The sequence below is a fragment of the Ornithodoros turicata genome, chromosome 4 (genome assembly GCF_037126465.1).
Source record: "Ornithodoros turicata isolate Travis chromosome 4, ASM3712646v1, whole genome shotgun sequence".
Lineage (NCBI taxonomy): Eukaryota > Metazoa > Arthropoda > Arachnida > Ixodida > Argasidae > Ornithodoros > Ornithodoros turicata.
This window is the reverse complement of record NC_088204.1, coordinates 43,810,273-43,837,756: the sequence shown is the minus strand read 5'-3', so window position 1 is coordinate 43,837,756 and position 27,484 is coordinate 43,810,273. Positions and strand designations below refer to the sequence as shown.

The window sequence follows — 27,484 nt, the reverse complement described above, 5'->3', positions numbered from 1 at the left end:
TGCAAAACATGGCGTTATATATTGGAACATGAGTACCCTCTTCTTCTTCTTCCTCTTTTCTCTGGCCGCCATCCACCAAGGGAGATTGGCCAGGGTTAAATTCCAAGTTGGGTGCAAGTGTTCCAGTCGCAGATTCGGATCACTTGCTCTAGGCCTGATCAAGCCGCTCCATTGCCGATCGAGTCTGCCACTTGCTCCGACTCTGCCATTGGAATTCAACATAAGAAGTGCCGAGGAACACGCCCCAGATGCGTCGTCGCTTCTGCTCTCCAATGATCTGCAGCAACCGAGATAGCCTACTTTTTCAGACATCGCATATTCCTCCAGCATGGTGCACCTAGTACTCGATAGTGGCTGATGATGTGAGTTTGTCGCACAAGTTCTTAATATTTACTGTCCACAATAGACGGATTATCTCCGATGAATAGAAGGATTACCCATTGTGTAGGGTACACCACTAGAGGGCGCTACGAGCGACGCCTCACCACTAGGGGCCGCTGCTGTCGCATTCCGCGGATGACGTCATTGCTCCTTCGGGGAGCGTGGTGAGAGATAGCGGGAGGCATTGGATGGCGATGCGAAATAGAGCGCCCCCTTGTGCAAGGCTGTGGTGACGCTGCGGGCGACAGGACAGACCACTGATCTCGATTGTAAAAGGCTGGATCGCGAATAGGGAGCGCGAGCGTGAAGAAACCGGCCGCCATCTTACTGTACCCACAACAGCCGCCGCAGCGATCATGGCAACTTCTTGCAATTACGGTCGTACCAACCGTACTGGCAAGGATACAAGGCCTAAATTTATACAGGTGAGTCACTCTTCATCAAGGAATAAATAGGCGTCCATTGTGTATGTTTAGTTGACCATTATGAAGTGTTTTTTTGCCCAAAACGAGCACTGGATGCAGGTTGCTTGATCGCTCTTCCGACGTTCAATCGAGCACACTTGCATTTTACCCGGCGGCAAATACAGTTTGAATGCATAATATGCTTGGGAGAACACGTTACACTACACAGGTAGTGTTGTCATCAATATATATATGCAAGCACACGAGCGCTTTTTTGCATGCATTGCTACCATGATACACGGTGTTCTCTGCGGAAGCAAGTGCCACATTCATTTCTTTGAATTACCTTCGCGCACAAGTTCGGTATTACGTCATAATGAGACCACGATTGTCACCTTTTTTCATGTATTGGTATTGTTTTGTGCCTTGGTTTGATTTGTGACAAAGAATCCTACGTAACGGTGGTGTGGCGCGACTTGAATAACGCCTTGTGTCTGAGCTGTATCGTCAGCTTGTTACGATAGCAATAATTTGTAGCGTGTCGTGCTATTTGTAGCAGTTTTTAAGGCAAAAGTGGTCTCTCAATACAGGTTTCGTCATGAGGGCTGCCCAGTGAATAATCTGTGCAGTGTGATACGGCTGGGTGTACAGGTAAGTATCACGTTCCTCATCCACTGGTTTCTACTTTACAGGAAGGAACAACCTCAGTGCACGCACTGTGGTTAGTCTCTCTCAGTTTTGCATATTTTCTTACATGTTCACATCAGAAACACACCTTAGACTTTAGGCTCCTTCACCCAGCAATATAATAATTAGAGATTATAATTCTTTTTAGAAGAGTTCCCCATATTCTTTTTAGAGTAGTTTTTAATCTTTTTAATTTTTAGAACATACAGGGATTGTAAACCATGTTTTAAACTGATGTTTTAACATTTGTCCAATGCATTTATTAAACAACATATTAATTTTTAACTGGTTGCACCCAAACCAATGTTCTGATGTATTATTTCCTTTGTTGTCGATGCACCATAAAAATTGGAATAATCATCATCAATGCAGGTTACTTCACAGCTGCCTCGACATACTCAAGAAATGGGTGCAGAACCTGCGTAATGCCCACAAACTTTGACTACCACAGCACCTCCAGAAAGTAAAGGCATATGTGTCACATAGGATTTTTAAAGGCATTCACAGTATATAATACCTTGTATGAACTGTTGTAGATCTAAGCAGCCTCTACAGTACACTCTCAGAAATTAAAACTTGTCAGGGAACTGTGATAATTGTTTCAGTTAATAGGCATGCACATATACTCTACAAGAAGAAAATTATTTATTGTGAATGCACTTCTCTGGCTACTCATGTTGTTTACATCTACTGTTGATCACATTCATTTATCACATATTATATTCTTATATGTTATTATTATATTATCACATATTCGATCACATTAAATTTAAAATTTAGCATATATGAGAAAATATCAGGAGGGAAGTTGCTATTCATTGCTCATTCCAACCTAAAATTAGTGCTACAAATTTAGAGAGCATACCTAACCATTGTCATTCCTAAAATATATATTGCCATTGTAGCAAAGTCACAAAACAATAAATGTAGTCTTTTGCGACCTGCCTGCACGTTCATTGTATCCTGAAACGCATAAGTGCAAGAAATAAATCTTGAACTTGAATAAACTTGATGTTGTATAAACTTGACATAAAATGTTGAATAATATAATGAATGATATAAAATATTGAATAAACTTGAACTCGTATATTCTCTTTACTCATCATCAGTGATCTTCATTACAAAAGCATATCGTGTTAGACTTTTTTGTTTGCGTTTCACAGACTGGGTACACGAGGGCCACAATGACAAAATCACAAATGTTTCAAGCTCCAAATAGTCCTGTTGCAATTTGAAGACCATACGTGGAGCTGCATTTTTTGGAACATGCTCCACATAACAAGCATGACACAGTCAGCAATGGATAGCAGGACCCCGTCCCCAAGCAGCTTTTCTCACGCTGCAGTTGTATTCAACAAAAGCATGGGAGTGCTGGAGAAGGACGTTCAGTTTGGCACAACCGCGCCTGCAAATAATCAGAACAAATAAAGGAAGAAGCAAACATACATAGAACGGCTGTACTTAGTTCAAAAAGAGATAAGTCCTGTGTCTCAAGGAGGTGTTACCACTTTCTAAGTAACTTAATTGATTAAGCTTACATCATTACCTGAGTAACTGTCCTAACGAGTGTGATCTAACTGCGTGAAGTAATTATTTGCGCTGCTTCAGTGTGTCCATATTTGCGAGGCAAAGCACCGCTGTCGTTTACTAAAAGGCTCTTTCTAAGGCGATGCTTGATATAAATCATACTAAACGCATACACGGCTAAAACAACGGCTGTGATTCTACAGAACGATCTCTTTCTGCCATGCGAGTATATCTTTTCCCGGACCGTTCTTTATGGAACAATTTTTGTTCAGAACGCAGTACGGGATATTATATACATGGTTGTTGTTAACCTCAAGTCGTTTCTTATTGAAATATTGGCTGGGAAACGTGCTGTAGTACAATCCCCAGCGCTGCACTGCGGTGACGGTCTAGTTTCGGAATGCAAAACATAACGTAATTAAGAATCGAACGGCGGGACACCTGTGAAACACTGTTAGGATACATCAGTATACTGGCACCTTACAAAATTGTGTGATGACAAACAACGATCAATGCTAGCAGCGCAATAAATACTCACAATCTCTGTTGCCTCCCATTGTTTTCTATGGGCACACACAGCACTTTAGGACCCACCAACACGGCGGCCCGAAGGCTCGCCTCTCCCCTACGAGCCCCTCTCCCATGCGCGATCCAGCCTTTATACATAGAGATCAGTGAAGGAGACCGAACTCTGCCGCGCCGCCGTTGAAAAAGTGTGGTCCCGATTCCCCGAGTCTAATTGTGGCCGCGGCGCGGCGCTCGCGCTCCGTCAGGTACTTGCTCCTCTGAAATGATGTGCTTGTAATGCGCTGTGTCAGACTTACTAGTGTGTCCAGTGCAAACAGGAAAAAATATTTTGATAAAGAAACACGATTGTCGTGTACCAAGGAACGATCTCTCTTTGCATTTTTCGCCTGGAGTTCTTGTTGGTGCAAAGCGGGAGGCTTTCATTTAACAATGTGGGGAAGCCGCAGTCAAGGGGGATCCGCGTTTGTTCGAAGGCTTGAATGTGTAAATAAGCGTAGTGCTCTCGCAGTTAAGAAGCTGTTAAGAATCGCGGAAGTACATTTTGTTTTATTTGAGATAAAAAGACACCCGTTTGACATCGTACAGGGTGGTAGTATAAGTTGCATGACCGGCAAGGCACGACTGCGAGATCTACATTGTTAATGGTCAGCACTAAATTATTATTACTTCCCACGAACATCTCGCAGCTTGAGGAAATGATGTAATTGAGCACATTTGGATTCCAGCTGTTGTACGACAGCGAGCGCGCGTTTCTACCACCCGCTTCGCGTGCACAACGTACGTTTTGGGAAACGGGAACTTTTTGTCGTAATTGTGAAGCATCCGCTATGGTACAGAGGATAGAGTTACATTTCACATGACACCACACATGAATTTAATGCCAAGGCGCCAGAACGCACTTTCTGTCACAGGTTTGGTGCAGGTTTCTGTCACAGGTTCGCGGTAGAGGACTCAGTATACACGCGTACTTCAGTTTCAGGAAGAGATCCTGAAGACGATTTTCATCGTGGTGTCCGGTTGGGGTGTGAAGCCCATATCTACTTGAGTTGGGCCTTTTTTACCTTGGGTAGAATACCTGGTGTAGCGTTTTGAGCAGCATGCACTTGTGCTGAAGTAAATTGAAAGTCCCAGGCATGGAACTGAACATCAAAAGTCAGATTCAAGATGTCAGTGTTGGACAACACACATTACAGACTACATACCGAGTTTCTTTTGTGTTCCCAAAACCGTAGCATAGCGTGCCACTGAAACGTCGCCATACACGAAGTTCTCTTAATTGCTTCACACGTACGCAGATAAAACTTTCCGAGTCCCAGCTTATGCGGTACACCACATAGAAATTCCCACATATTCCGAAAAGATCGCGTCCGGAAACTTTGCAGATCTTCAAACACATCATTCCCTCCACGCCATTTAAATATGGCTTTTCAGCACAACCTTTGCTTCCTTTGGACTATGTCCCACCTATGACACGAAAACGAGGCAACACAAATTGCAAAACAAGATTGGAGCTGACCAGAAAACATTAACTCATTGTTGGAGAAATCGTTTTTAATTTTTATTACACAAACACTCGTTTTTAACGCTTCTTAGTAGAGTATTCGAGGACAAACAGTGCATTGCCTTGCAGGAGATTTCGCGGAGCTAGTACCGGAGGGAACGCGAGCACCGCGCCGCGGCCAACAATAGACTCGAGGAATTGGGACGTCATTCTCCAGCCAAGTTCGGTCTCCTTACTTCTCCTCCGTGGCGGTGACGCATCTCAGACTATTCGGACGGTCACGAGACCATAACAGCGCCGTGGAGAGCCGCCACCGAGAGCGTCTGTCCTGTCGCCCGCAGCGCCAGGTTCAGGTTCAGGTTCAAGTGTGCCTCATCCCTTTCGAATCAGGGCAGGTACAGAGTACAACAGGCGCAGTACTAGACCAAAGTCTAGATGTAAAAAGAAATAAAAACGAAAAAGTCAGTTAGTTTATCGCCGTGGGGCGTCGTTCGCGTTCCGGGATCCGGTCGTCCTGTTCGGCTTCGTAGTCGTCTTTTGCTTGTCGTCCCGATGTGGCTGATGTTTGCAGTACGCTAATTCTTCTGCATTCTTTTTCCCAAGCCTCCAGGTGTCTCTTTGTAGTTTCAATAATGTATGGCGGGGTGTCACTCTCAAAGCCTAGCAGTTTTTGGAGCGGTTCTGGTTTCGGTTTCGTTGGTAGTAGTGCCCGGCATGAATACATTATGTGGTGGAGATCCTCGTCTTCGCCCGTCATGCAAAGTATGCATTCTGCGTTGTCGGTATGGAAAAGTTCTTGAATGCGCTTCCTTGTGGGCAATGATCCAGTACGTGCTTGGAAGAGTAGGCCGCTTCGGTTGTCTCCTCTGTAGAATTGTTTCGTTGCGTGTTGATGTTTGTTTCTTGTATACATGTCCATGCTTTTCTTTTCTTCCACCACAGCCTTGCACAAGGGGGCGCTCTATTTCGCATCGCCATCCAATGCCTCCCGCTATCTCTCACCGTGCTCCCCGAAGGAGCAATGACGTCATCCGCGGAATGCGACAGCAGCGGCCCCTAGTGGTGAGGCGTCGCTCGTAGCGCCCTCTAGTGGTGTACCCTACACAATGGGTAATCCTTCTATTAATCGGAGATAATCCAATATTCCCTCGAATCGTTCGAATCTTTCAGTCCCTGTAAGTGAGAAATGCAGGACAATTAGTAATCCCTGCTAGCTTGAAATATTGTAAATCACCTTCATGGTGCCGAAGCTGCTGTGCAATGTCTTGATGTGCACATATTGCATGAAGACCTTGATTCTCATGAATATGTGAAGCAAGACCATGATCCAAATATCCATGATAATATTGTGAGCCACTTTACCAGGACCAACTTCCAATTATTCGCCCACGTTCCATGCTCCCAAAACCAAAACCACACTTCACTAGAGTAGTAGTAGAGTCTCTGAAAGGTAATTCGCTGAAACGAGGGTGCCTTGTCCTCGCAAAAATGTGAGAGGCTGAGCTGAAACCTTTTATAAAATGTAATTCTCTAAAACACGACCCGTATGCGTATTCGAATAACCATAAACATAAACCAACATTCTGTTGTGCGGTTATTCGCAACAGCAAGAACCTGCCGAAATAACCAAAGAAGAGCAGCTAGCAAAACGCCATGACCAAAGTATGACAGCGAGTCACGGACAAGTCCCGCCCGTTATGCGCCGAGAGTGATCAAAATGCTCGAGGTGCATACGTGCTTTGAGCTGTGGCAGCACTACGCGGAACAAATGTGTTTGCCATTATTCTGAAGAATCATGTAAAGTAGCCGAAAAGAGTAACTGCAACGCCACTTGGCGTTGCTCTATTTTCCTGGAGTACTGCTTGGCCATAATAATGAGATACAAACCTTATACTAGAAAGATGATGATTTCCTTGACACATAATAAATCATACGACTAAAGCGAATACGACAATTTATGAAATAGATTCATAAACTCGCAAGGAATTTGCAAATACAGGTGACTTGAACTCTCTCTTCTTTTTTTCGTTTATAGGTACTCCTAAACATGCTGGAAATGAAGATGAATCCTCAAGAAGCAGTTGACATGCCACGGATTATGATCGGCTCCGGTGTCACGGTGCATCCGAAGTACGTGAGTTCGGAAGGGGGGTTGTTGTTTGGCATCAGGTAAATTTGGTAATGAGGGCCCGGAAGTTGAGGCATTTGCCTGTATATGCCTACATGCGTCATTTTCGGGTCTGTCGGCCATTCCAAACTTCATGCTATAACTGCCTTCTTTTATCTCATGGTGGATAGACGGGGTAGTTAATACTACCTCCTACTATACCTAGTAGCAACAGTTAGTTGTGCAGCATAGTAGATGGAGGAACAAGGAACAGGGGAAGAAAGAACCAGACTGCTTGCTCGCCACTAACATTCTTTACTATGGCGCAAGTCGTTTATTAGAAAATTACACATCACGGTTGGTCAATAACCAGTTACAGTCAAAGGACCCAAGTTTTGGTATCTACCGTATATTCCCTTGAAGTTGTCCAAGTTCAGATGGTGAGAGGCTAATAGACGGTGCACTCACGCGCACGTCAGATCATCTCAGAAGGGCGATAAGGAAAGCTTCATGGATCACCCTAGTTTCCTGGTTCTTGAAATTAGCTATGATGGATGTGTTTTACGACAAGGGAGTGCATCTGGATTGTTTCTGTAGCACACCGCAGTACCTAGTCTAAGTGTCATTCACATCATCGTCTCGGCCCGCGTGCCGAGGTTTCGTTTTCATGCGCACTCTGGAACAGTTCATTGAAACCATCTCGCTCCGCACGTTTCTGGGACTACTAAATTTTTACCTCAATGCGCTAAGCTTTTGGCTCCGTTGCACACGCTTCTGGCAGCCCCCCACGGTAAGCAACTCCTATCTGCCCCTTTATCCTGGACAACAGCGGCGCTGCACGCCTTCGCGGCTCGCTAGCGCTACGCTAATCCATCATCCCGAACCACACGCTCCAACAACCTTACTTATCGACGCTTCCAGCCATGCCGTCGGTGCAGTCTTGCAGCAACCTCAAGATGGTGCCTGGAAACCGGTCGGCTTCTTCCCTCGGTCATTGACAGCAGCTGAGACCAGCTAGAGCACCTTCGGTCCTGGAAGAACACCTTGTTTGTGGCCAAAATACAACAGCTGAACCAATATTTAAATTTATACCTTATTCAAAACACACAAAATGTGCTGCCGTACACATGTTGCTGCTTAAATGTACACTGTGAAAGCAATGGAGTAAGGACACTTCATTTGTAAACACACACTTCAGGCATGGTTTCTCTAAGCTATACCAAGCAACAGCAAGCGTATACAAATTCATTCAAGAATGAAATGTCTCTTGCCGGCTGTCACTGAAAGGTGAACGTTGGGACGTGGAGTGCAAATTTTCCGGCGGTGCGAGCGTGCCTGTGCAATCATTTAATAAATGAGGTACTAAATCCGTACTAAAAACGATGGGGCCAAACGTCTTCTTTTCGATGTGATGCCATTCATACCGCATGACCGCGTTTTCGGTTTTTATTTTTGGGTGGATTCGGCGCATGCCCAAGATTCGCGGACACGTCTCCCTAAAGTGCGATTAGCCTAATAGCACGTGTTGTGTAAGTAAGACAACTTTACGTTTGTACACGTGTATAGGTGAGGGGAGGCATGAAACCGGAAAGGAAGGAGGGGGACAGGTCTTATCACTGGTCACTTCCTTTTGATTGGTGATAACGAGCACTGCGTGACGAGCTTGATAAGGATTCTTCAAACTGCTTCATTGCTTCCAAATGCCAGACTTCCTTTTAGACGAGTATCCCTGGTACAAATGACATTCTCAATGACATCATGCCCTCGACACTTTCTGTTTTCACTATTATTGCGGGCCGTTTCATTTAAAATGAGTCAAACTTTTTATATAAAAATGGCAGAGTTCGAGGTAACTCGTTACTGTAACTAAGTACCGTAACTATACTGTAACTGTACTGTACTACTACTGTAACTAATTCCTTTTTTTGGTAACTTGTAACTTAACTCGGTACTTTTGCCCCGGGGTATCTTTCAGAGCAACTCGTTCCTTTTTCAGGTAACTTTGCCAAAGTAACTTAAGTTAAGTTGCAAGTTACTTTTAACCCGCTTTTCACTCACGTCCACATATTTTCTTGCTTTCTCTCCGGTTCCTTCACGACACTTTTTGCCATAAAACGTCATATTCAATCAATGACAGTATTTTATTCAGGAAGTAAGAGCCGCTGCCATTGAAATGAAGCTGAACCATTGCGAGCCCACAGGAGGTAAGATGCAAAGCGTTCGAATAGACCTCTACCAGAGAAACGTTATCGTGACGTTGGTAGACAGACTGAAACCGAAACGAATCGGAAGGAGAGGGTGGGTTCCACGAACGGGCAGTTGTTCGCTGCCTCCTATTGAAAGAAAAGTAGGACCGAATGTCGTGTCCCTTTCAGGGACCATCGTAATCTCCTCAAGACCGTGGCTTTCGGGCGCGACCTTGTTCACGTCTAGCTCCGACAACAACAACAACATAGATGAATGGATGATGATGATGTGGGATGTTTCCCTGCGTTGAGTGCAGGACCCTACCCCATTCCGAGCGTAGCTCTAGCTCCGAGCGTAGTTCAATTCTACCAAATTTTGGCGCTGTCGAACACTATGACGTCATTTGTTTTCAAACGAGGAGAGGTCTATTGTTGGACATAAACGAAAACGATCTAAGCGTGTTGCACTCCACCGCAGGCAACTCAAGGTCTAACTCAACTGCTCACGCGCGCTGCACCTGCGTAATGCTATTTTGTGTCCGAAGTAACTTGGAAGTAACTCGTTCTTTTTTTTTAAGTAACTCAGTAACTGCGAGTTACATTTCATGCTGAAGAACTTCGTTATTAACTTAGTTACATTTTGCACACGATAACTTAACTTGTAACGAGTTCTTTTTGACGGGCAACTTCTCAATCTATGAAAAATGGTGCATTGCGCTTGAACAAGACATGTAAGTGTCCAGAGATACTCCATTTTTTCCTCGTTTATTAATTAATTCGTTAATTAAAAATAATTGGTGATCCTTTGAGCTACAGGGACTATAGCAAAACTGTCAATGGCGGAGTTGTAGAGGGAGAAAGGGGCCTTCTCTTATCCGTGATTGATTTTTTTTTTTAAATGCCGTGTTAGCGCCCCAAAGCAACTGTGGCTATTAGCGGCGTTCAGACGCGGACAGATGGAGAGAGTGCAGCAGGGAGGAGTGGGTGACAGGGGGGCTGTGATTATCTACCTCCTCTCAGTTCTTTTTCTATTTTCCGGTTTCAAAAAAGCGCGCCTGAAGTTTCGAAATACCGACAGACAGCAGCACAAGACGCGCACGGAAAGAAGTTATCTGTTCGTTCGTTCAAAATATATAAACCACTTTACTGTTTGCAAACAAGAGGCGCCATCTGCGCATGCGCAGAGTTGGTGTCGGCAAAACACACTGAACGCAGCCGTGCGAATGCTTTCCGCAAGCGCGACATCGGCTATATTGCACTGCTACACCGCTCTCGGCTGTCTCCTTCCACAGCACCCGAATAATTTAGAGCTACGAAGGAAATCGGCAAGTGTCGCTACAAGACCGAGTTGTTTATGAACAGTATACAACATGACGATCTCTTCGCGCTATACATCGACAACTGGACAGCCCAGCCACAAAACATGCCGCCGATCACAATCGCATAGTATTTTATCCAACATTTTCGCCAAGCCAGTTCACTGCTGATATTGTGCGAGCATACATGTCACTGGAAACACACTATTACTTCACCTTAGGCGAGCCGTTTGATCAGAGCGTTTCTGAAAACAGCGCTGATTTGCTACGGTGCACCGGTTCATGTTAGCGTCGTTTATTTGTACACAGGTATCGTCAGGGAATCTCACAAATGCGATATCAGGGAATATTTCTGCTTGCCTGATCAAAACGATTCGAACAAACAAAAAACATTCACAATCAAACGATTTCTTCGTTCTGCGTTGCGCAGAAACTTATTAAAAGTGATTTCAATGTCTGAACGTATGATAAAAGTTCGACATTTCCTGTCTGCCTCTGTGTTGCTTTCGACATCTTGGCTGATGACTCTCTAAACCTGTCTCTGCGTCACATTTTTACTCGATTAGTATGACTAGTACATTCCTAACAAATTTCTGAGCAAACCTTGCATGGTCGATTTGTAATACGTATTAGTGCCTTCAAAGCTATACCAGAAACGGACCGGTAGGGTTGGTGATCTCCCGAGTGAATTCCAGCATCTACAGGGTGTCCCAGCAAACGTGTCATTGAATTATAATAAAAAAACTACACCACCTAGAGTCATGCGGTCAATGGCATTTGTTCTTACTGGGTTTTTGCCACCTCCTCATGTGAATGTCGTGTAACGTAAGTTTAATTATGCAAATTTTTGCGAGCTTAAGTCGGAAATTTGCCTAGTAAAGATCACTTTTTTACCCCACCAATGTGAAGAGCGTGTCTAATTTAGTGAAATTCACGATAATTCACAGTGATATTCACGAGCTATCCCAGCGGAAAAATAGCCGAATATCATGCTTTTCGGAGCACCGGACCATAGCGCGCGATGACTTTTTGAGCGCAATCGCTCTCAGTGCGATGAAAGGAGGTTCCGAAGCCAGCCCACAGAGTGTTAGTAGAAAAAGTAAGTTCCGAAAATTGGGAGAGGGAAAGCATTATCCCAGCGAAAGTCGTACGTGATAAGCCGTGCCTGTTTTATCTCTTTCTGCGATGTCGGGGACGGCTGGGTTTCCAACCTCCTTTCGTCGGACTGACAAAGATTGCGCTGAAAAATTCAGCGTGCGCTATTCTGTGCGACCTCCGTAGAGCATGATGTTCGGCTATTTTTTTCGATGGGATAGCTCCTGAATATCCCTGTCAATTATCTTCAATTTCACTAAATTACACACGCTCTTCACATTGGTGGGGTAAAAAAGTGATCTTTACTAGGCAAATTTTCGACTTAAGCTCGCAAAAATTTACATGATTAAACTTACGTTACACGACATTCACATGAGGAGGTGGCAAAAACCCAGTAAGAACAAATGCCATTGACCGCATGACTCTAGGTGGTGTAGTTTCTTTATTATAATTCAATGACACGTTTTCTGGGACACCCTGTATATCAGAAGCAGGCTATCCTAAAGTAGTCGTATGCGGTCCGCGTAATTCCTTCATGACTCAATGCGGCCCGCGGACGCGAATGAGTTCAGCACCCCTGGTGTGCACAAAAAAAAAAAAAATAAATAAAAAATAAATGAAGGAAACACGAAAGGATGATCGGATATCGCCACGGTTGTGGGAATAATGGGGTAACGTTATCTTAGGTTACTGACAGTATTTTGTCGAAAGCGAAGTACAACGTCACCTGGAGTTTCGCAAAAATCGTCCAGGGTTCACTCTGTCATGCGCAAAACACGCCGCTAAAATAAGCAGGCAGTTGCACAGGACGATGCATATCTGCGAGAATTTGCTTAAACGAAGGATAAAAAAGCGTGCTTCTGGCAATGTATTGTCAAGTTTCTGCACAGGTACGTCGCCATGATCGGCTTGAAGTCAAGAACACATTGACACAACACGATTATATGCGCCAGCCCGAGTCGTATTCGGTGCATTTAAGTGAGTTGAACATAGAGGCATATGTCTTACTTAGATGACATTTACATTTTGTTCGTGAATAACTCTGGGGACAGCGCAGGCGCAACGGCTCGGCGATGCACAATGCTGTCGCCGAGACAAGTGTGCGCATGAAGAAAAGAAAAAGACAAATTGCCTTGCTTTCGCTTCTCCTAAATAGAGGTATACAACGTCGTTAGACAAAATATACAAGCTCACGGCCATTCAAGTACCCATCAAATTTCGTACTGGTGGCAACCAAGCTTCCCCGTGGTGCTGCGAGGAAAATTAAGAAAAAGTGTGAAACATAAAAATAAGCATACATTGTGTACATGCAAAAACATGACGGTCGCAGATTAGGTAAATATTAAAAGGGAATCATCGGCGGACAGATCACATGGCAATAACGGTACACTACAGCCATCAGAATTTTTTACATCTTTTTACCGCCATAATTACAACGTCAGAAAGAGTTTAAAAAACTGATACTAAGAAAAAGAGAGCGTTTGATTTCCCAAAACGCGAACCCCAAGGGAACGCAGTATCTGCGGCGTTGTCTTTTCTGTTTTTAAAGCAGAAGTCACCAGAAATGTTCTTGAATCTCTTTTGCCGTGAAAGCACACCTTTATTTTATAGATGATTTTATCAAACCCGTCTTGCGGTGCTGCTTATCAGAGGAGAATGCCGTGCTGAACTCTGATGATTCCCTTCCCTTTCCAGTTTCATTCCTCCTCCCATTTACACGTGCTCAAACGCACAGTCGGCTTTCCTACATGCGGAAGTGTCGTTAGGCTAAGCCCTCTTTATGTGCGATGTCTCATATTTTGGTCGCACTTTCATGCCCTCGGGAACAAAATTGGCTCGCTACATAGCAAAGACTCACTTTAGGTTCCTAACATGGTCCCCCTAATTGTGAAACTGCAGTGGAAAGTTGCCTAAAGCGGAGAGCTTTTGATGTATAGCACTGTGAAATCACGATGGAGCGCGAATTCTACTTCTCAAAAACAAAACCCTTTATAGATATACGGGTAATTCTTTTTCGGCGTAATTTCTTCTATATAGATCTCACAGGAGCCAATGCGGAACCAGTGAAAAATATCGACGTTTTCCGCCAAAATGAAATTATACGTTTCGTATGCATTGCGTCTATGGGTGTATTGCAGGCGAAGCACGCTTTAACTTTTTGTCGGCGAATCTTGGGTATGTATGTTTTTCGGTGTGTATTGATTTTCACGAAGTCGGCGTTAATGGATGGTCTTTCCTGGCGTGTACATGGTTTACCCGACAGTTATCGGCGAATAGAAATCACAATGTAATTACCGCACGACGCTTATTTAACATGGCGTTGTTCGCTGCCGTGGCGTTTTACGGCTAACGAAAATGTAAACGGACATTCTTCACAAGCATTGTTCTTCTGCATGGTTTTCTGATCTGCATCAACAACTTGCTGGGGCATGTGCAGTAATTTATTTCTGTTACTGGAATGTCCCTCTGTATACGGTGTTTTTCGATTAAAACCGAATGAGGGAAAATGCCAGCTGCAAACTCCTCGTGTTTAACATCACACACCGAAGCTTACACTTGCAGTGCTGCCTATAGGCAAACCATAAGCTAACCGTAGGACCACCCATTATCTAACGGTGCCCCTTAAGGGCCTGTATTACATCAAACACATCCAAACTGTCGGAAGTGGCAGTAAAGGAGAAGCATTCTCAGTGCCGTGTATGCCAAAGGGAGTCTGGTCATTAGGAGGATCCTAAAAAAGAGGCTCGACCTGTCAATCAAATTCAGCGTTTTTCATTGGCTGCTGTTTTCTATGCGGGCCGCCATGACACCAAAATTTTCCCGAAAATGGCGGAGTAGCTTGGAACGGCGAAGCGAGGATTTCATGACAATTTTTTTTCACAAATTACTTCAATTTTATTCCGTAAGTGTACATTCTGTTGCAGTTATCTTGCAAATCACATTTAAATTACGCTCCAGTGTCGATGCTTACCTGAAAATACTATGTTTCGTCGTCCCTGTTAGGCCTAGTAACGACAGCGAACACAGGCAAAAAGCAAGAAAAACGCTACGGATGGCCAAAAATGTGCATTTTATGGCATACTTTTATTCATAGACACACCTTTGCCCGTTCTTGATTCAATCTTGTTATGTTTCATAGTCATAATATGTATAATACCGGCAGCCTGTTCCAACAAGCGGTTCTTCCGGCCAATCAGTTCTGCTAGCAAGCACTTCTGCTATTCTGAGGCTTCCCGACATGCCCCTCTCCATCCAGGTGGCGCCGTTAAAAGTGGGCGCAAAATCCATTATGTTGCTAGGTCGACAGGGAATATCCTATTCAATCTAATCCAATCCAGTTTCCCGATAATGTCGGCACCCAGTAAATACAGGTAATATATAGCTTGGATATAGCTTGGGATTAATAGCGAACTGTATTTTGGATCGTGATTGGCCAGAGAGCTCAAAAAGTGGGTGGAGCTCCAGGTATAGGCAGGTCCCATTAATGGCCAGACTCCCTTTGGCATACACGGCACTGAGCATTCTAACCCTGTGTGGCGGAGGACGGTATTTTGGGGAAACAACTAAAAGAAAGAACGCCGCGTGTAGCCTTGATCTATCATTGACAAAATCCTTCCATGTTGAATACGTATCTAGAGCTTGAATTTTCTTTCAAACTAAATTCGCCCTTTTCATGGTTTCAATGCAATAGGGGATATGCAAATGTTTTCAGATATGCTTTGAATGCTGCACGGCTTGAGCCTCCTTCACTGTTCTCCACATAACCAATATGGCCGACGTAGTCATTGGTGTGTACGGGAGATGGCGCCTTACATTTTGCATATCCCGCATTGTTTCGGCAGTTCTAGGCGCAGTTGGTATCCCATGCACCCTTACTGAAAATTCTGTCAGTCGCCCTTAAAAGATTGTGAGGAGTATTTTGGAAAGACGATTGCGAGGCAATATCTCCATTCACGTGGGTGCTGAACATAATAGAATCCTTAAAAGGTTGTTTAGGAGTACACGGTTTTAGAAAATCCCAGTGCTGCTGGCGCACGCGTTGCATTTTGGAAGGTTACTGTCATGAGGAAGAGTGAACAGTCCTTCCGTTTCGATTTCGCCCACCTGGACACCTGGTGGACAATTGGCCGAGAGAGGTGAAACATAGAGTCACTACATAAGCTTCGCTTCAGAGTATCGACACTGAGTTCAAAAAGCGAGCATGCGCCATCTTGTTTCCGCGCCACGGTAGCCACGCGCACGCGCACTTCAGGCGCATCTTAGCGGACGATGCCATCTATCGTGCGCGGGTGAAATGTTCCTTTCTCTTGCAAGCAGCTCATCAAGGCTGACGGCCTTGAGCTCACCTTGATATCCTCGGGACGCTGTGGTGGACAACACATGGATTATCGCAGAACAATCATACACGCTCCTCTATCCGACAGTGAGCATTATGTTAGCTGTCTTTGATCCTCAACTGGGGATGGTACCGGTGTGGTGCGGAAACAAGATGGCGATCCTGCTCTCCCTTGGACCTCAGTGTCGATATACTGAAGCAAAGCTTATTTAGTGACTCTAGTGAAACAGAAACAGTTTAGAGACCTTCCCGTCCTTTCTGATAGTACCATAATACTTTAGTAGAACGACTTTATTTTGAGATCATGAATGGGGAGGTTCATCGCCAGGGGCGATACTCTACCCCATTAGCGGGGTGGTGATGTGGGGAATGAAATAATGAGCCAGTTCACAATAAGGATAGAAGTCCTATGGTGACCAAAAAGGTCAAAAGAGCTTTGAGTACAAAGCGGCGCTAAGCTCTCGGATTTTCTGAAGTGGCCTATCTCAACACCTATACGGCTGCCAAGTGGAAGCAGCCGACTGTTCGCTGCACGACTAGCCGACCCGACGTTTTCTGTTCTTTTACTCGTTTTACCCAGATCTCGCTTTTTACGAGACAGTTCTAAGAGTGATATTAAACGGTAAGAACAACTTATTTATTTACACATGGTAAACAAGACTTTCGTGCACGAGACTGCACTTCTTCAGAAGTGCAGTCTCGTGCACGAAAGTCTTGTTTACCATGTGTAAATTTATAACTTATTTATAAATAAGTTGCTCCTACCGTTTAAAAACAATTCTAACAATATCTGTTTATTAAAGATAGGAAAGAACAGGCAGCGTATAGACCTCTACCGAAGGAACGTCACCGTGACGTAATCATAACGTTGGAATATAGTGAAACCGAAGCAGCGCGCCATATTCCTTCACAAAGGTCACGGGCCACTTCTTTTTATTAGTGGTACACACAATTGAGGTCACGTTGTTAGTCGTTTTCGTTTCTTGGTTTCGTTCCCAGTCCACCGAGGAAAGAAAAGAGGGCTTCATCCCAGGAGTTGCACTGTCTGAAAGTCAGTGCCGAAATATTGTGCCGAATGTGGTTTGTTATTACGACTTGGTTCGCGCTTGCTTTGTATAAAGACACCACGTGTACTCCGAGAGAAACTCGTGCCTTTTCGGCTACAGAAGATGGAAGGGCCCGGTAGTCAGCTTTAGAAAGGCCTACCAAAAGATAGGGCTACTGGTAGAATGGAACAGAACAAGGCGACGACGACTATTTGTTCGGACGTGTGTCATTCTGCTATTCTAAGCCTATATCATTCCCGTGGTTCGACTTCCATCCGTGTGGTCTGCCCCTGGGCTCATTCTGTCAGCCGCTACCGAAGCAACCCTTCTCACCGTAAGGCCTCCCAGAGACCATGCACGCCCCGATGGGGTTTCTGTAGATAGCGTCTTGGATGCTGTCTGTGATCTGGTCGGCAACGACGACGGACGAGTACATTCCATCCAACACCAGGGTGGGCTGTCTTTCCAAGTTACAGTGAAGCATGAGCGTGCCCGAGACACTTCTTGAGGCCAGCACGGTGTCCTGCCATGAAATCGAAGTTCTCCTTGTCCCAGTTTCTACACAAAGAATGTTGTATCTCACCGTGAAACGCCTGCCTGAGTATGTGCCTGACGATGCGCTTATTCGAGCAGTTGCGCCTTACGGATCAGCCAAGGGTTTTTCCTTTCCCGTGTACAAGGATCGTCCAACAATCTGCAACGGTAACCGCATAGTCAAATTTGAAATGAAGAATGCTGTGCCAAACTTCCTTACGGTCGGTGTCAATCGTGCCTCACAAGGGGATCAAGAGTGTACGCGAAAGATGCGGCACACAAGGCCACATCAGAAGTGAGTGCCACACACCTCGCTGCGACCGGTGCGCTATGTTCGGGCACCATACGGTGGGCTGCCAGGCGCCTTGTCGTCGATGCGGCCACGGACATGCCACAGTCCATTGCGTTATGCGAAAATCGTACTCTGCAGCAGCCAATGGAGAGCGATCTGGTGTTCAGGTTGAATACCCCAACCCTGGCCCCAAACCTACTCCTCCTCCTGTCATGGAATCTGACGTCGACTTCCCCGTGCTGGGCGGTGCAACAGCCTCAAAGATCGACGAGACGGTCGGCGATTCCCTCTCCCCCTCCAAAGACGGGGATGTAGTGGCCGAAGAAGCCTCTCCGGCGGATGCTTTGTCTGTGTCATTGTACTCTTTGGAAGACGTCAGTGCGGCCGCCGGGGGGAACAGGGGGTTGGCGGGGCTACTGGCAAGCACTGTTTCCAGTCGTCCTTGGGTGACAGCGAACCTACATAGCAAGACAATCATTCTCAAAAGAAGCCGAGAACTGTTCCTCACGTGGACATCGTCCCGCAACCAATGGATCAATAATGTGTGGTAAACTTGTGAAGTATATGATACTCCCATTAATGGCACTTCGCATATTGACACTCAATGTCCAAGGTTTCCGTGCTTCAGTTAAGCAAGCTGAAGTGATCCCGTTTGCACGAAACCAGAGATGCGATATGCTCGTGCTGCAAGAAACTCACTTTTCGGGCTATGCAGACGTCGTCAAGTTATCAGGGACTTGTAATGTTCGAGCCTTCTTTAGTTTTGGCACATCTCATCAAGGTGGAGTTGGTGTGGTAGTGCTGAACTGCGCTTTGCTGCCACACAGTTTTGCGCGCAACGACACTGAGGGCCGAGTAATATGCTTCGAATTTTTTGCCGCGAATCGGAAACTTCGGCTTATTAAGATTTATGCCCCGGCGAGACCCACCGAAACCAACGCTTTTTTCTACAATTTGCAAAGAAGCTCCATGTTTCAATTTGACGTGATCCTGTGCGGAGATTTCAACTGTGTTTTGGATTCTGACCGTGATGTACGTGGCCCGGTCGCGGCAGACCTACATGGAGTGCACGAGAACTGCGGCGTTTGCTTGTACAACGGAACCTTATTGACGCTTGGTCAGCCTTACATGGCAATCTCTTTTCCGCTACCTGGTCCCGCGGGGGCTCTTCTAGTCGCTTTGACCGTTTTTATGTTCCTGCGCACCTCCGCTCACAAGTTTCTGTATGCCGGACGATCACCATATATCAGCTGGGTCATTCCAGGCCAAATCACCCAAAGGTCGTGCTAGAACCCCCCTCAGTTTTGCTTCCAAAAATTATCATGGACTCCTTATTGCAAATAAAGATATCTTCCCGAGTTTTATTGGACAGTGTTGAACCGTTGTCGATTTAGGCGGGGTCAAAGTTCGTCACAATCGCGAAAACCATGCTACGAAAAAAGTTACCCACTGAGCAGAGTTTTGCGTCTAGGTGGACTTTAGTGACATAGAATGAAAGAGCGTGACCCTAACATTCTGCCAATATCAAGGTCTTCCCTCGTGTTTCATTTTCGGCCAGGGCTGCTTTTTGGCGCTATTTCTTACAACTTTGCGCCTTGCTAAGAGCACTTTTCGCGAAAGCTGGAAGGGACAAATAAATTAAGCGTGTTCTGGACCTTCCATACTTCAAAATCACATGTTTTGAAGGTCAACCACGCAATACTTTTTGCCCCATTTAATCCCAAATGCCGTACGTTTGGTAAAGTTGGCCGTTTTCAACGCCATTTTTGAAAATTAAGCGGTCGGCCGAGAACAATCCAAATAGATGGAGATGACAGATCAATATCTACACTAAAGCATATTAAAAAATTGAGACGGTACTTTTTGATAAGGGCGAGAAAATATTTTTTATGTCCCACATGGTTACGCGAGGGCTGCACGAGTGGCTCCCTGTGAGGCGCGCGAACAGATCGCGTACCCAGGTTTCACAAGCCTCCGTCCTGCGGCCGGATATGAGCATGTCCTCTTTTGTGCCAACCCTTTGTTAATAAAGTATGTAGTTTTTATTGTTATTGTTATTGTAGTTTGTTTTTATTGGTAAGTATTGTTAGTTGGCGTTTCTCAGAGTCTTTCATTCGTAGTGTTTTGAAGTGGTAGTCGTGAGAAACGCCAGTGATGCTTTCACACTCACAAGGAACATTATGAGCAAACCATACTTCCCTATAAACCAACTATCCCTTCAAATGCGTGTTTCTTATGATTAATAGCAACGCAGGTCACGTTGTAAGCGGATGGCTTTTGCTGCATTGTAGCGTCCAAAAACGCGCTCGTACATGCACGTAACCTTTAACACATGGCCTTGAAATCGGCTTAGGAGAGCTCATCCGCGGCTCAGCTGATTAGTTTATGATCGTCTTTCTCACATGTGATGCATGCCGGGTAACCAAAAAGGTTGTTATTGCTGAAGTCGTTGTACTGAACAATGGCCGAAGTAGGAACGTTAGCAAATGTGCGCCTGCAAAATGAAGGACTGCGGCATGAAAGTGCATGTCACGCACGGAAACTCCAGTCTGAGCAGCGTTCAAGACCTATCTTTTCGCTGTACAGAGGAAATTATAGTGGTCACTTCTAATGAGATCCCTACCAATGGTCGCCTTTGCTTTTTAACGTTTGAAAAGAAAACATGAAATAATAATGAAACCGTTGTGCATTCATTTATGTGGGTATCTTCTTGCTTTTACTTCAAACTGTTACAATCGCGAAAATAAAATATGTAGACTGTCTGAATTGCAAATAAACTGTTTTTATCATTCCAGCCTGCTTGGGTGATTATCAGCAGCCAGCTGTTCAGTGAGGATAGATTAGCAAGCATCACATGAACGTCTCGGACTAGTACGCGGTAGCAGCATAGATGTGACCTAGCTGAATATAATGTCTGTTCTGCTCCTCCATAACGGATAGGAAAACTTTACCACACGGAGAAACGGTATCCGAACCAAGCCTCGCGACCCACCCTTGCGCTGTTCAGCGTAACTATGTGTAGATATGGTAGATGGGTGGGATATAAAAATTATTTTCTCGCCCTTATCAAAAAGTACCTTCTCAATTTTTTATATGCTTTAGTATAGATATTGATCTGTCATCTCAATCTATTTGGATTGTTCTCGGCCTGTCCGCTTCATTTTCAAAACTGGCGTTGAAAACGGCCAACTTTACCAAAAGTACGACATTCGGGATTAAATGGGGCAAAAAGTATTGTGTGGTCGGCCTTCAAAACATGTGCTTTTGAAGTATGGAAGGTACAGAACACGCTGAATTTATTTGTCCCTTCCAGCTTGTGCGAAAAGTGCCCTTAGCAAGGCGCGAAGTTGTAAGAAATAGCGCCAAAAAGCAGCCCTGTTTCACTGGCCGAAAATGAAACACGAGGGAAGAACTTAATATTGGCAGAACGTTAGAGCCACTCTCTTTCATTCTATGTCATTAAAGTCCACCTAGACTCAAAACCCTGCTCAGTAGGTAACTTTTTTCGTAGCATGGTTTTCGCGATTGTGACGAGCTAAATGTGTGTGTGACCCGCCTAAATCGTCAACGGTTCAACATTGTCCAGTATAAGTCGGGAAAATATCTTTATTTGCAATAAGGAGTCCATGATAATTTTTCGAAGCAAAACTGAGGGGGGTCGAGCACGACCTTTGGGTGATTTGACCTCGAATGACCCAGCTTGCTGTTCACGTAAGCGATCACAGCGCTGTTCTATTGTCACTGGATGTTAGTCGTTTTCCGACTGGTCAGGCGCTGGAGGCTTGACCGCTCACTACTCCATGACGATGAGGTTTCGACCCAAGCCAGAAGACAAATTGAGACGTATTTAAGGGATCGTGCCCCATCCCCGGAAGAATGGGAATGTTTCAAGGTCTGGTTACGTCACCTTTTCCAGATACTGGGTCGCATAGGTGGGGAAGTTACTTTTATTTTGTAGTGCACTACCGTTACTCCTACTTTTTTCAAACAGTAACGCGTTACGTTATTCGTTACTGTTGCGGTAGTAGGTAACGCGTTACTAACGCCGTTACTTCTGATAAGTAATGCCGTTACTTTTGCATTACTTCACCAGTTGTCCTTATAATATGTACCATTTTTGGTTGAGTCACATAAGTGCATTCCGCAAATCAATACAAGCAATGTTGGGCACTAACAAGCGTCACGCATGAACACAACTTACATGTACGATTTATTGCAATTTGCAACACAGAAGTAGTTGATGTTCAAAATTTTCATATGTGAGCTTCGCCCGTTTGGCTGAGAGGACGCCCAACGAGCAGTGAGTGCTCCTTGGCAAGGTTGATAGAGACGGTGACCTCTTATCTCACACAGAACAAATCCAAACAGCCAATTGCCAATCCCTTGGTACTTTGTTACTTGTTCAGAGGGTAGAGGCTATTTTTCTGTCGCTTTTGCCCCATTCGTCCGAAAAATACCAGAGGGAGTGAAAAACAATGGTGGTAAACAAAGGTGACATCTCAACCAGGGTAGGTCAATAACCCTTCTTTTTCGTTCTTCGTGGGTGCCGATGTGATCTTCTTGTCATTGTTGAAGATGAATAGAAAAAATCAGAGATTTTCCCGGATTCTGCAGGCACGGCCTTCGCTCAAGCTTTCAAGTTTAGACGATCAAGCAATGTTCCCGAACACGCAGTAACGCATAACGCCGTTACGCGTTAGTTATTAAAAATGTAATGACATTACGTTACTCATTACTTTTCCCTCAAATGTAATGCGTTACCATATTTCACTACTCGAATGTAACGCGTTACCGGTAACGCACTACTTTGTAACGCGTTACTCCCCACCTATGCAGTGGGTCGGCAGCGCGCTCGTGAGCGGAGTACAGCGCTGCGACGTCTTGCTGCGAAAATACGAATTGTGCGACGGGGGACACCGCTAACGCCGGTAATGCAAGAGTACTTGGAGTCACTTCAAGAGCGATACCGCCTCCTGCTTCGATCGTCTTCGAGCGCCGCACGGAGGGACTTCGTAAGAGCGCAGACCTTTGCAGGCCCTGGTGTTGTACGGTACCTTGATTATGCACGCCGTGCGCAACATAGCATATGTCCACCGTACAGTTTTCGGTGCTCCAACGGTTGTACCACGGAGGATCCGAATGAGGTTGTTCATGGTTTCGAAGACTTCTTCCGCGGTCTGTACACCAGTTCGTCAGTTCCCAATGCACAAGGGAGTGACTTCCTAAGTGGACTGCCTGTGCTATCGGAAGAGGATCAGGTGCCGCTTGCCAGGCCACTGACTATACTGGAACTTGACGGTGCGGTACATAGGGCTGCATCTGCAACCAGCCCGGGCCCGGACGGTCTCCCTGCTGATTTTCATGTGGCGTTCTGGCCTGTTCTTCGTGAATTTTTCTTTCAAGCCATGCAAGCGTGCAGTGAAGGTTTGTTCCTGGACTCGTTCGGCTTCAGACACATCGTAGTGCTACCTAAGAAAAGTGGGAATCCTGCTGATCTCGAAAATTGGCGCCCAATCACTCTTTTGAACTGTGACTACAAAATCTTAACGTCAGCGCTAGCTCAAAGGGTCCAGAGCGTACTCCCAACAATTGTCCACCCTTCGCAGACATGCAGTGTGCCTGGTCGAAGTGTCCTAGTAAGTACACGCTATCGGGTATGCGCGATCTTCTTCGCTTCGTGATGTCTTCTAACGACGGGCGGGGCACTCGTCGAGAAGGGCACGTGATAAAACACATGCACGGCGCTCTCTGCGCAATACGTGAAGAGCGTGGTCTACATCACGCGCAATTTGTCAAGTGCCCACCTTTTTGAATTTCCCGCCGCTCGTTAGCTCGTAACGACCGTAACGATGATGAAGCGATTAAGCCCCCAGGGCGGAGGCCTACTGTCATTGGATGAAGCCAAAAGCGTTTGACCGGGTTGAACACAACTACCTCTTCGTTATACTTCAAGTGTACGGCTTCCCCGAGTATATTCCCCGAGGATATGCGACACCATCAGAAGACTATATAGCAATCAACGAAGCTGTCTTTTCTTGCTACAGCGTTTCTCCCAGGAATTCCCTATAGGCAGATGCGTCCGTCAATGTTGTCCCCTGTCGCCCATTTTATTCGTCTCAGCAATAGATCCTCTATTATGGATTATCGACACCAACGTCTCCATTCAAGGTTTACCCCTTCAAACACCTGGGAAATCGAAAGTGGCGGTACACGCGGACGACATTACGGTTTTCCCCGCTGATGCTGAGTCCATTGTTCAGACCTTCCGCGTGTACGACTAGTATGCCTTGTTATCAGGAGGAATGCTAAATTACAGCAAGACCAAACTAATGTGTGTTGGAAGCAGAGTTTCCCACTGGCCCTCAACGTAGCTTTACACCACAACTGTCAAGATCCTAGGTGTTTTATTTGATAAAAATGGTCCCACACAGAACAACTGGACAGTAGCACTGCGGGAACTCTGTTCAAAGTGTGAAGCAGCAGATCCGTACGAGCTATCCTACCGAGAGCGGGCATACCTTGTACGCAGTGTGTTCTGCGGGCGACTGTGGCACCTGAGCCATGTTCTAATTGTACCGCACCACATTGTAGCGCGGGTTCACACTGCTATCATCTCCTTCTTTTGGCGAAAACGTCGGAGGCCTGTAGCACGTGTCCTTCTTTCTCTTCCTATGTCTCAAGGTGGAGTAGCATTACCCGACGTCGGCCTCATGAAAAGAGGCATCGCATTGAAGACCACATCACGTATACTCAACGGCGAGTCGACACCAGCTGAGGTGCTGCTCGTGTACTGGATGGATCCACTGGGGGCGGATCTTACATCGCATGCATATGATCCGCCTGCACCTGCAGCCGCGTCCTCACTACGGTTCTACGCTGTATTCATGCGCATCAACGAAAGCTGTCGCAAATTCTCCCCTCCCCACACACACACACTTTGTGACATCGTCTCCTAGCCCACTTGCTGAAGCAGCGATCCGACACGGACTTCAAACGCATGTGAGCAGGCCTGTGCGTCGGCCAAGGCACATTACATGGTCCTCAGTGATGCGTTCATGAGTCCCTGGACCTCTGTATGATACTTTATGATCCTTCGCATGGGAGATTCAGCCAACGCGTGACCTGCTGTCCGCTTGGAACATTGTGTCCCAGGATAGTTGCCCATAATGTGGTGACATAGAAACTAACAACCATGTGCTCTATGGTTGCAGCACAGCAAGGATTTTTTGGGGACTTGTTCGGCGGCACACCGACGTCGCCTGTCCTGTGAGCTTCGATCGCCGGTGGTCAGGTCATCGACTCAGTGTTCTTGTCACAGCCTGCGGTGCGGATATACTGTGGGCGGCACGCTGTCAGGTTGTAGCGAACCGACGACATGGCACGCCGTTATTCTTGTTACTGCGTCGGTTGCACATTAACCTCGTCCACATCCTGCAGCGGGACTTTTGCGTTGGGAAAGATCACCTTCAATCGGCTGTGGTGTTCTCTCTGTTCTCTCTCCGTTCGTGTCGTTGATGGATGTGTCATCGTAGAAGGCGCTCCTCCCTAACTGTACATATTGTACTTCATAAGATGCTGTTTTGAGAATCATAATTTTGTAGTACATACTTTATTTTTCTGTTGCTGTCTTTGCACATACTTGGGCTAGCTGATGCCTTACTGTTGTACATATTGTACTTTCTTTTTGTTGGTGTCGCTGTATATATTTTCAGTTTTGCTGTTGCATGCTTTGTTGCGGTTTTATTGCACATTGTTGGGTTAATGCCTTGCTGCTGTACATAGTCTATTCTTTGTGTGTGTGAGGTTTTGTTTTAGTACTCTGCTGACTTGCTGTTGCTATCGCTTGCGGAGATGTTGCGTGTAATGAACTGTATATAGTCTGATTTGTACTGACTTGTGCTCTTTGTAGTAGTGAGGTTTGCTGTAAGTATTTATCTGAGTGTTTCGCTGTAGTTCATCGCCGACGCAGTTAGATAGCCTGAACTGTACTAATTGTCCTGTTCACCCTTGTTATATTAAATTTTTCTCAAACAACAATATGCAAAGAATTTAAAAAAAATCTTACAATGTGAGAAGCCACATTTAAACGTAGATTTCTTGTGCCTTATTGATTTTTTGCTGTAGTACTCCAGTCTACCAAGTTGGCGGCGCTGTCGTACCATCTGACGCCATTTGTTCGTAAACAGGGATAGGTCTATGGGGTCTACTAGTGTTGAGTAACGTTGATAAAAATACTTCAAATGTACCTCATCAATAGCACATGAAGAATGGATATCTGCTATTGACAGTTCTTGCCTTCACTCGTAATATTTTGTCATCGTTGGTGGCTACCCATAGTAACCATTTTGCAGCGATGGTGTTATCTGGTGATATGAGCTACTAGAAATCTATTTTCGACTGTTACAAATACTGTTACCATGACTGGCTATGCGAGCAGTGATGAAGTTGCGAGGTCGCGAACCAGTGTCCAACAGTTACTCCTTTTTCACGTTATGCGCTATCATGCGTCCACAACAGACAATAGGGAGGGAGAATATGTGCTTATTCCAATAACAAGAGCAAAGGCAAGTCAAACACAAGGTAGACTTGAGGGGAGAAAAGTGGAAGAACAAGAAAGAAAACGCAAAGATTATGCATGAAGCACGTCTCGAAACTATTGCTGATACTGCCGTCAGTGTGAGCTTGTTGAGGAAAAGCTCAGGGTTTAGGCAGGGTGCCTGTGCTCGTCACACTTCGTCTTACAAAAGATTTTTTTCTACAGTCACCCACAGCTATGGAACAGCCTGGTTGGATAATCAGTATTCAGTATAAGGGGTGTAAACAATGACGTAACCCATGGAGGAAGGAAACACAGGAGCGGCCGTTTAGAACAGATTTCCGTGTGACCCTCTGGTGGTCGCTCGTGTCAAAGCCGCCATTACTTCCTCTCCACCACGTGATCTAAAGTTTCTGTTAAGCAACGCTTTGTTGCTCGCGGTGCTTTCCGTGATTTTATGCTTTTCCAATGTCATTTAGTCTTAGAATGTGAGCACCATTGCGCAAATAACGTTATGTTAACGTGTTCATAGCACGGCAGCAGCATGGAAAGGAGCTCTGTCACGGGAATAGCGCTTCATTCGTAAGGAAAGACTTGATCGGTTGTTTCGTGCCCCTGTGTGAGAGAGTCATCTTGAATCGTTCGTTTGCGAGCTGACACAGTGCTGCAGATTCACTTGATCTCCTCCATTGCTGTACAGGTTTGATTAATGACATTCTTCACCGCTTGACCAACGGATACACAAAACGTGGCCACGTCGTTACACAAACGTCGCTGCCATTATGATATTTCTAGTCCTGCGCGCTTGTCCTGTAGACCGTGACTAGTCTTGTAATAGACGAGTAAACCAAGAATAAACCTCCGAACACAAAGAAATAAAACTACAGACGGGCGTTCATCGACATGCAGATTTCTGAACTCTAAGAGGACCAAGACTCCCGTCGTCTGCTTTGGCAGCTGGCATGCGCATGCTCTTAGGATGACGTGAGCGGTCACGTGGTAGACAGG

General features: G+C 45.5%; 1 protein-coding gene across 4 annotated transcripts in view; it reads left to right on the top strand.

Moving 5' to 3' along the window:
• The window catches only part of LOC135391465 (glutathione hydrolase-like YwrD proenzyme), a 226,249-nt gene that overhangs the window by 176,512 nt on the left and 22,253 nt on the right, over window positions 1-27,484 (top strand). For all 4 annotated transcript variants that reach the window (XM_064621723.1, XM_064621724.1, XM_064621725.1 and 1 more), the window contains one exon: window positions 7,064-7,158. In XM_064621723.1, the coding sequence (XP_064477793.1) occupies window positions 7,064-7,158 (95 nt within the window). The remainder of the gene's footprint in view (window positions 1-7,063; window positions 7,159-27,484) is intronic.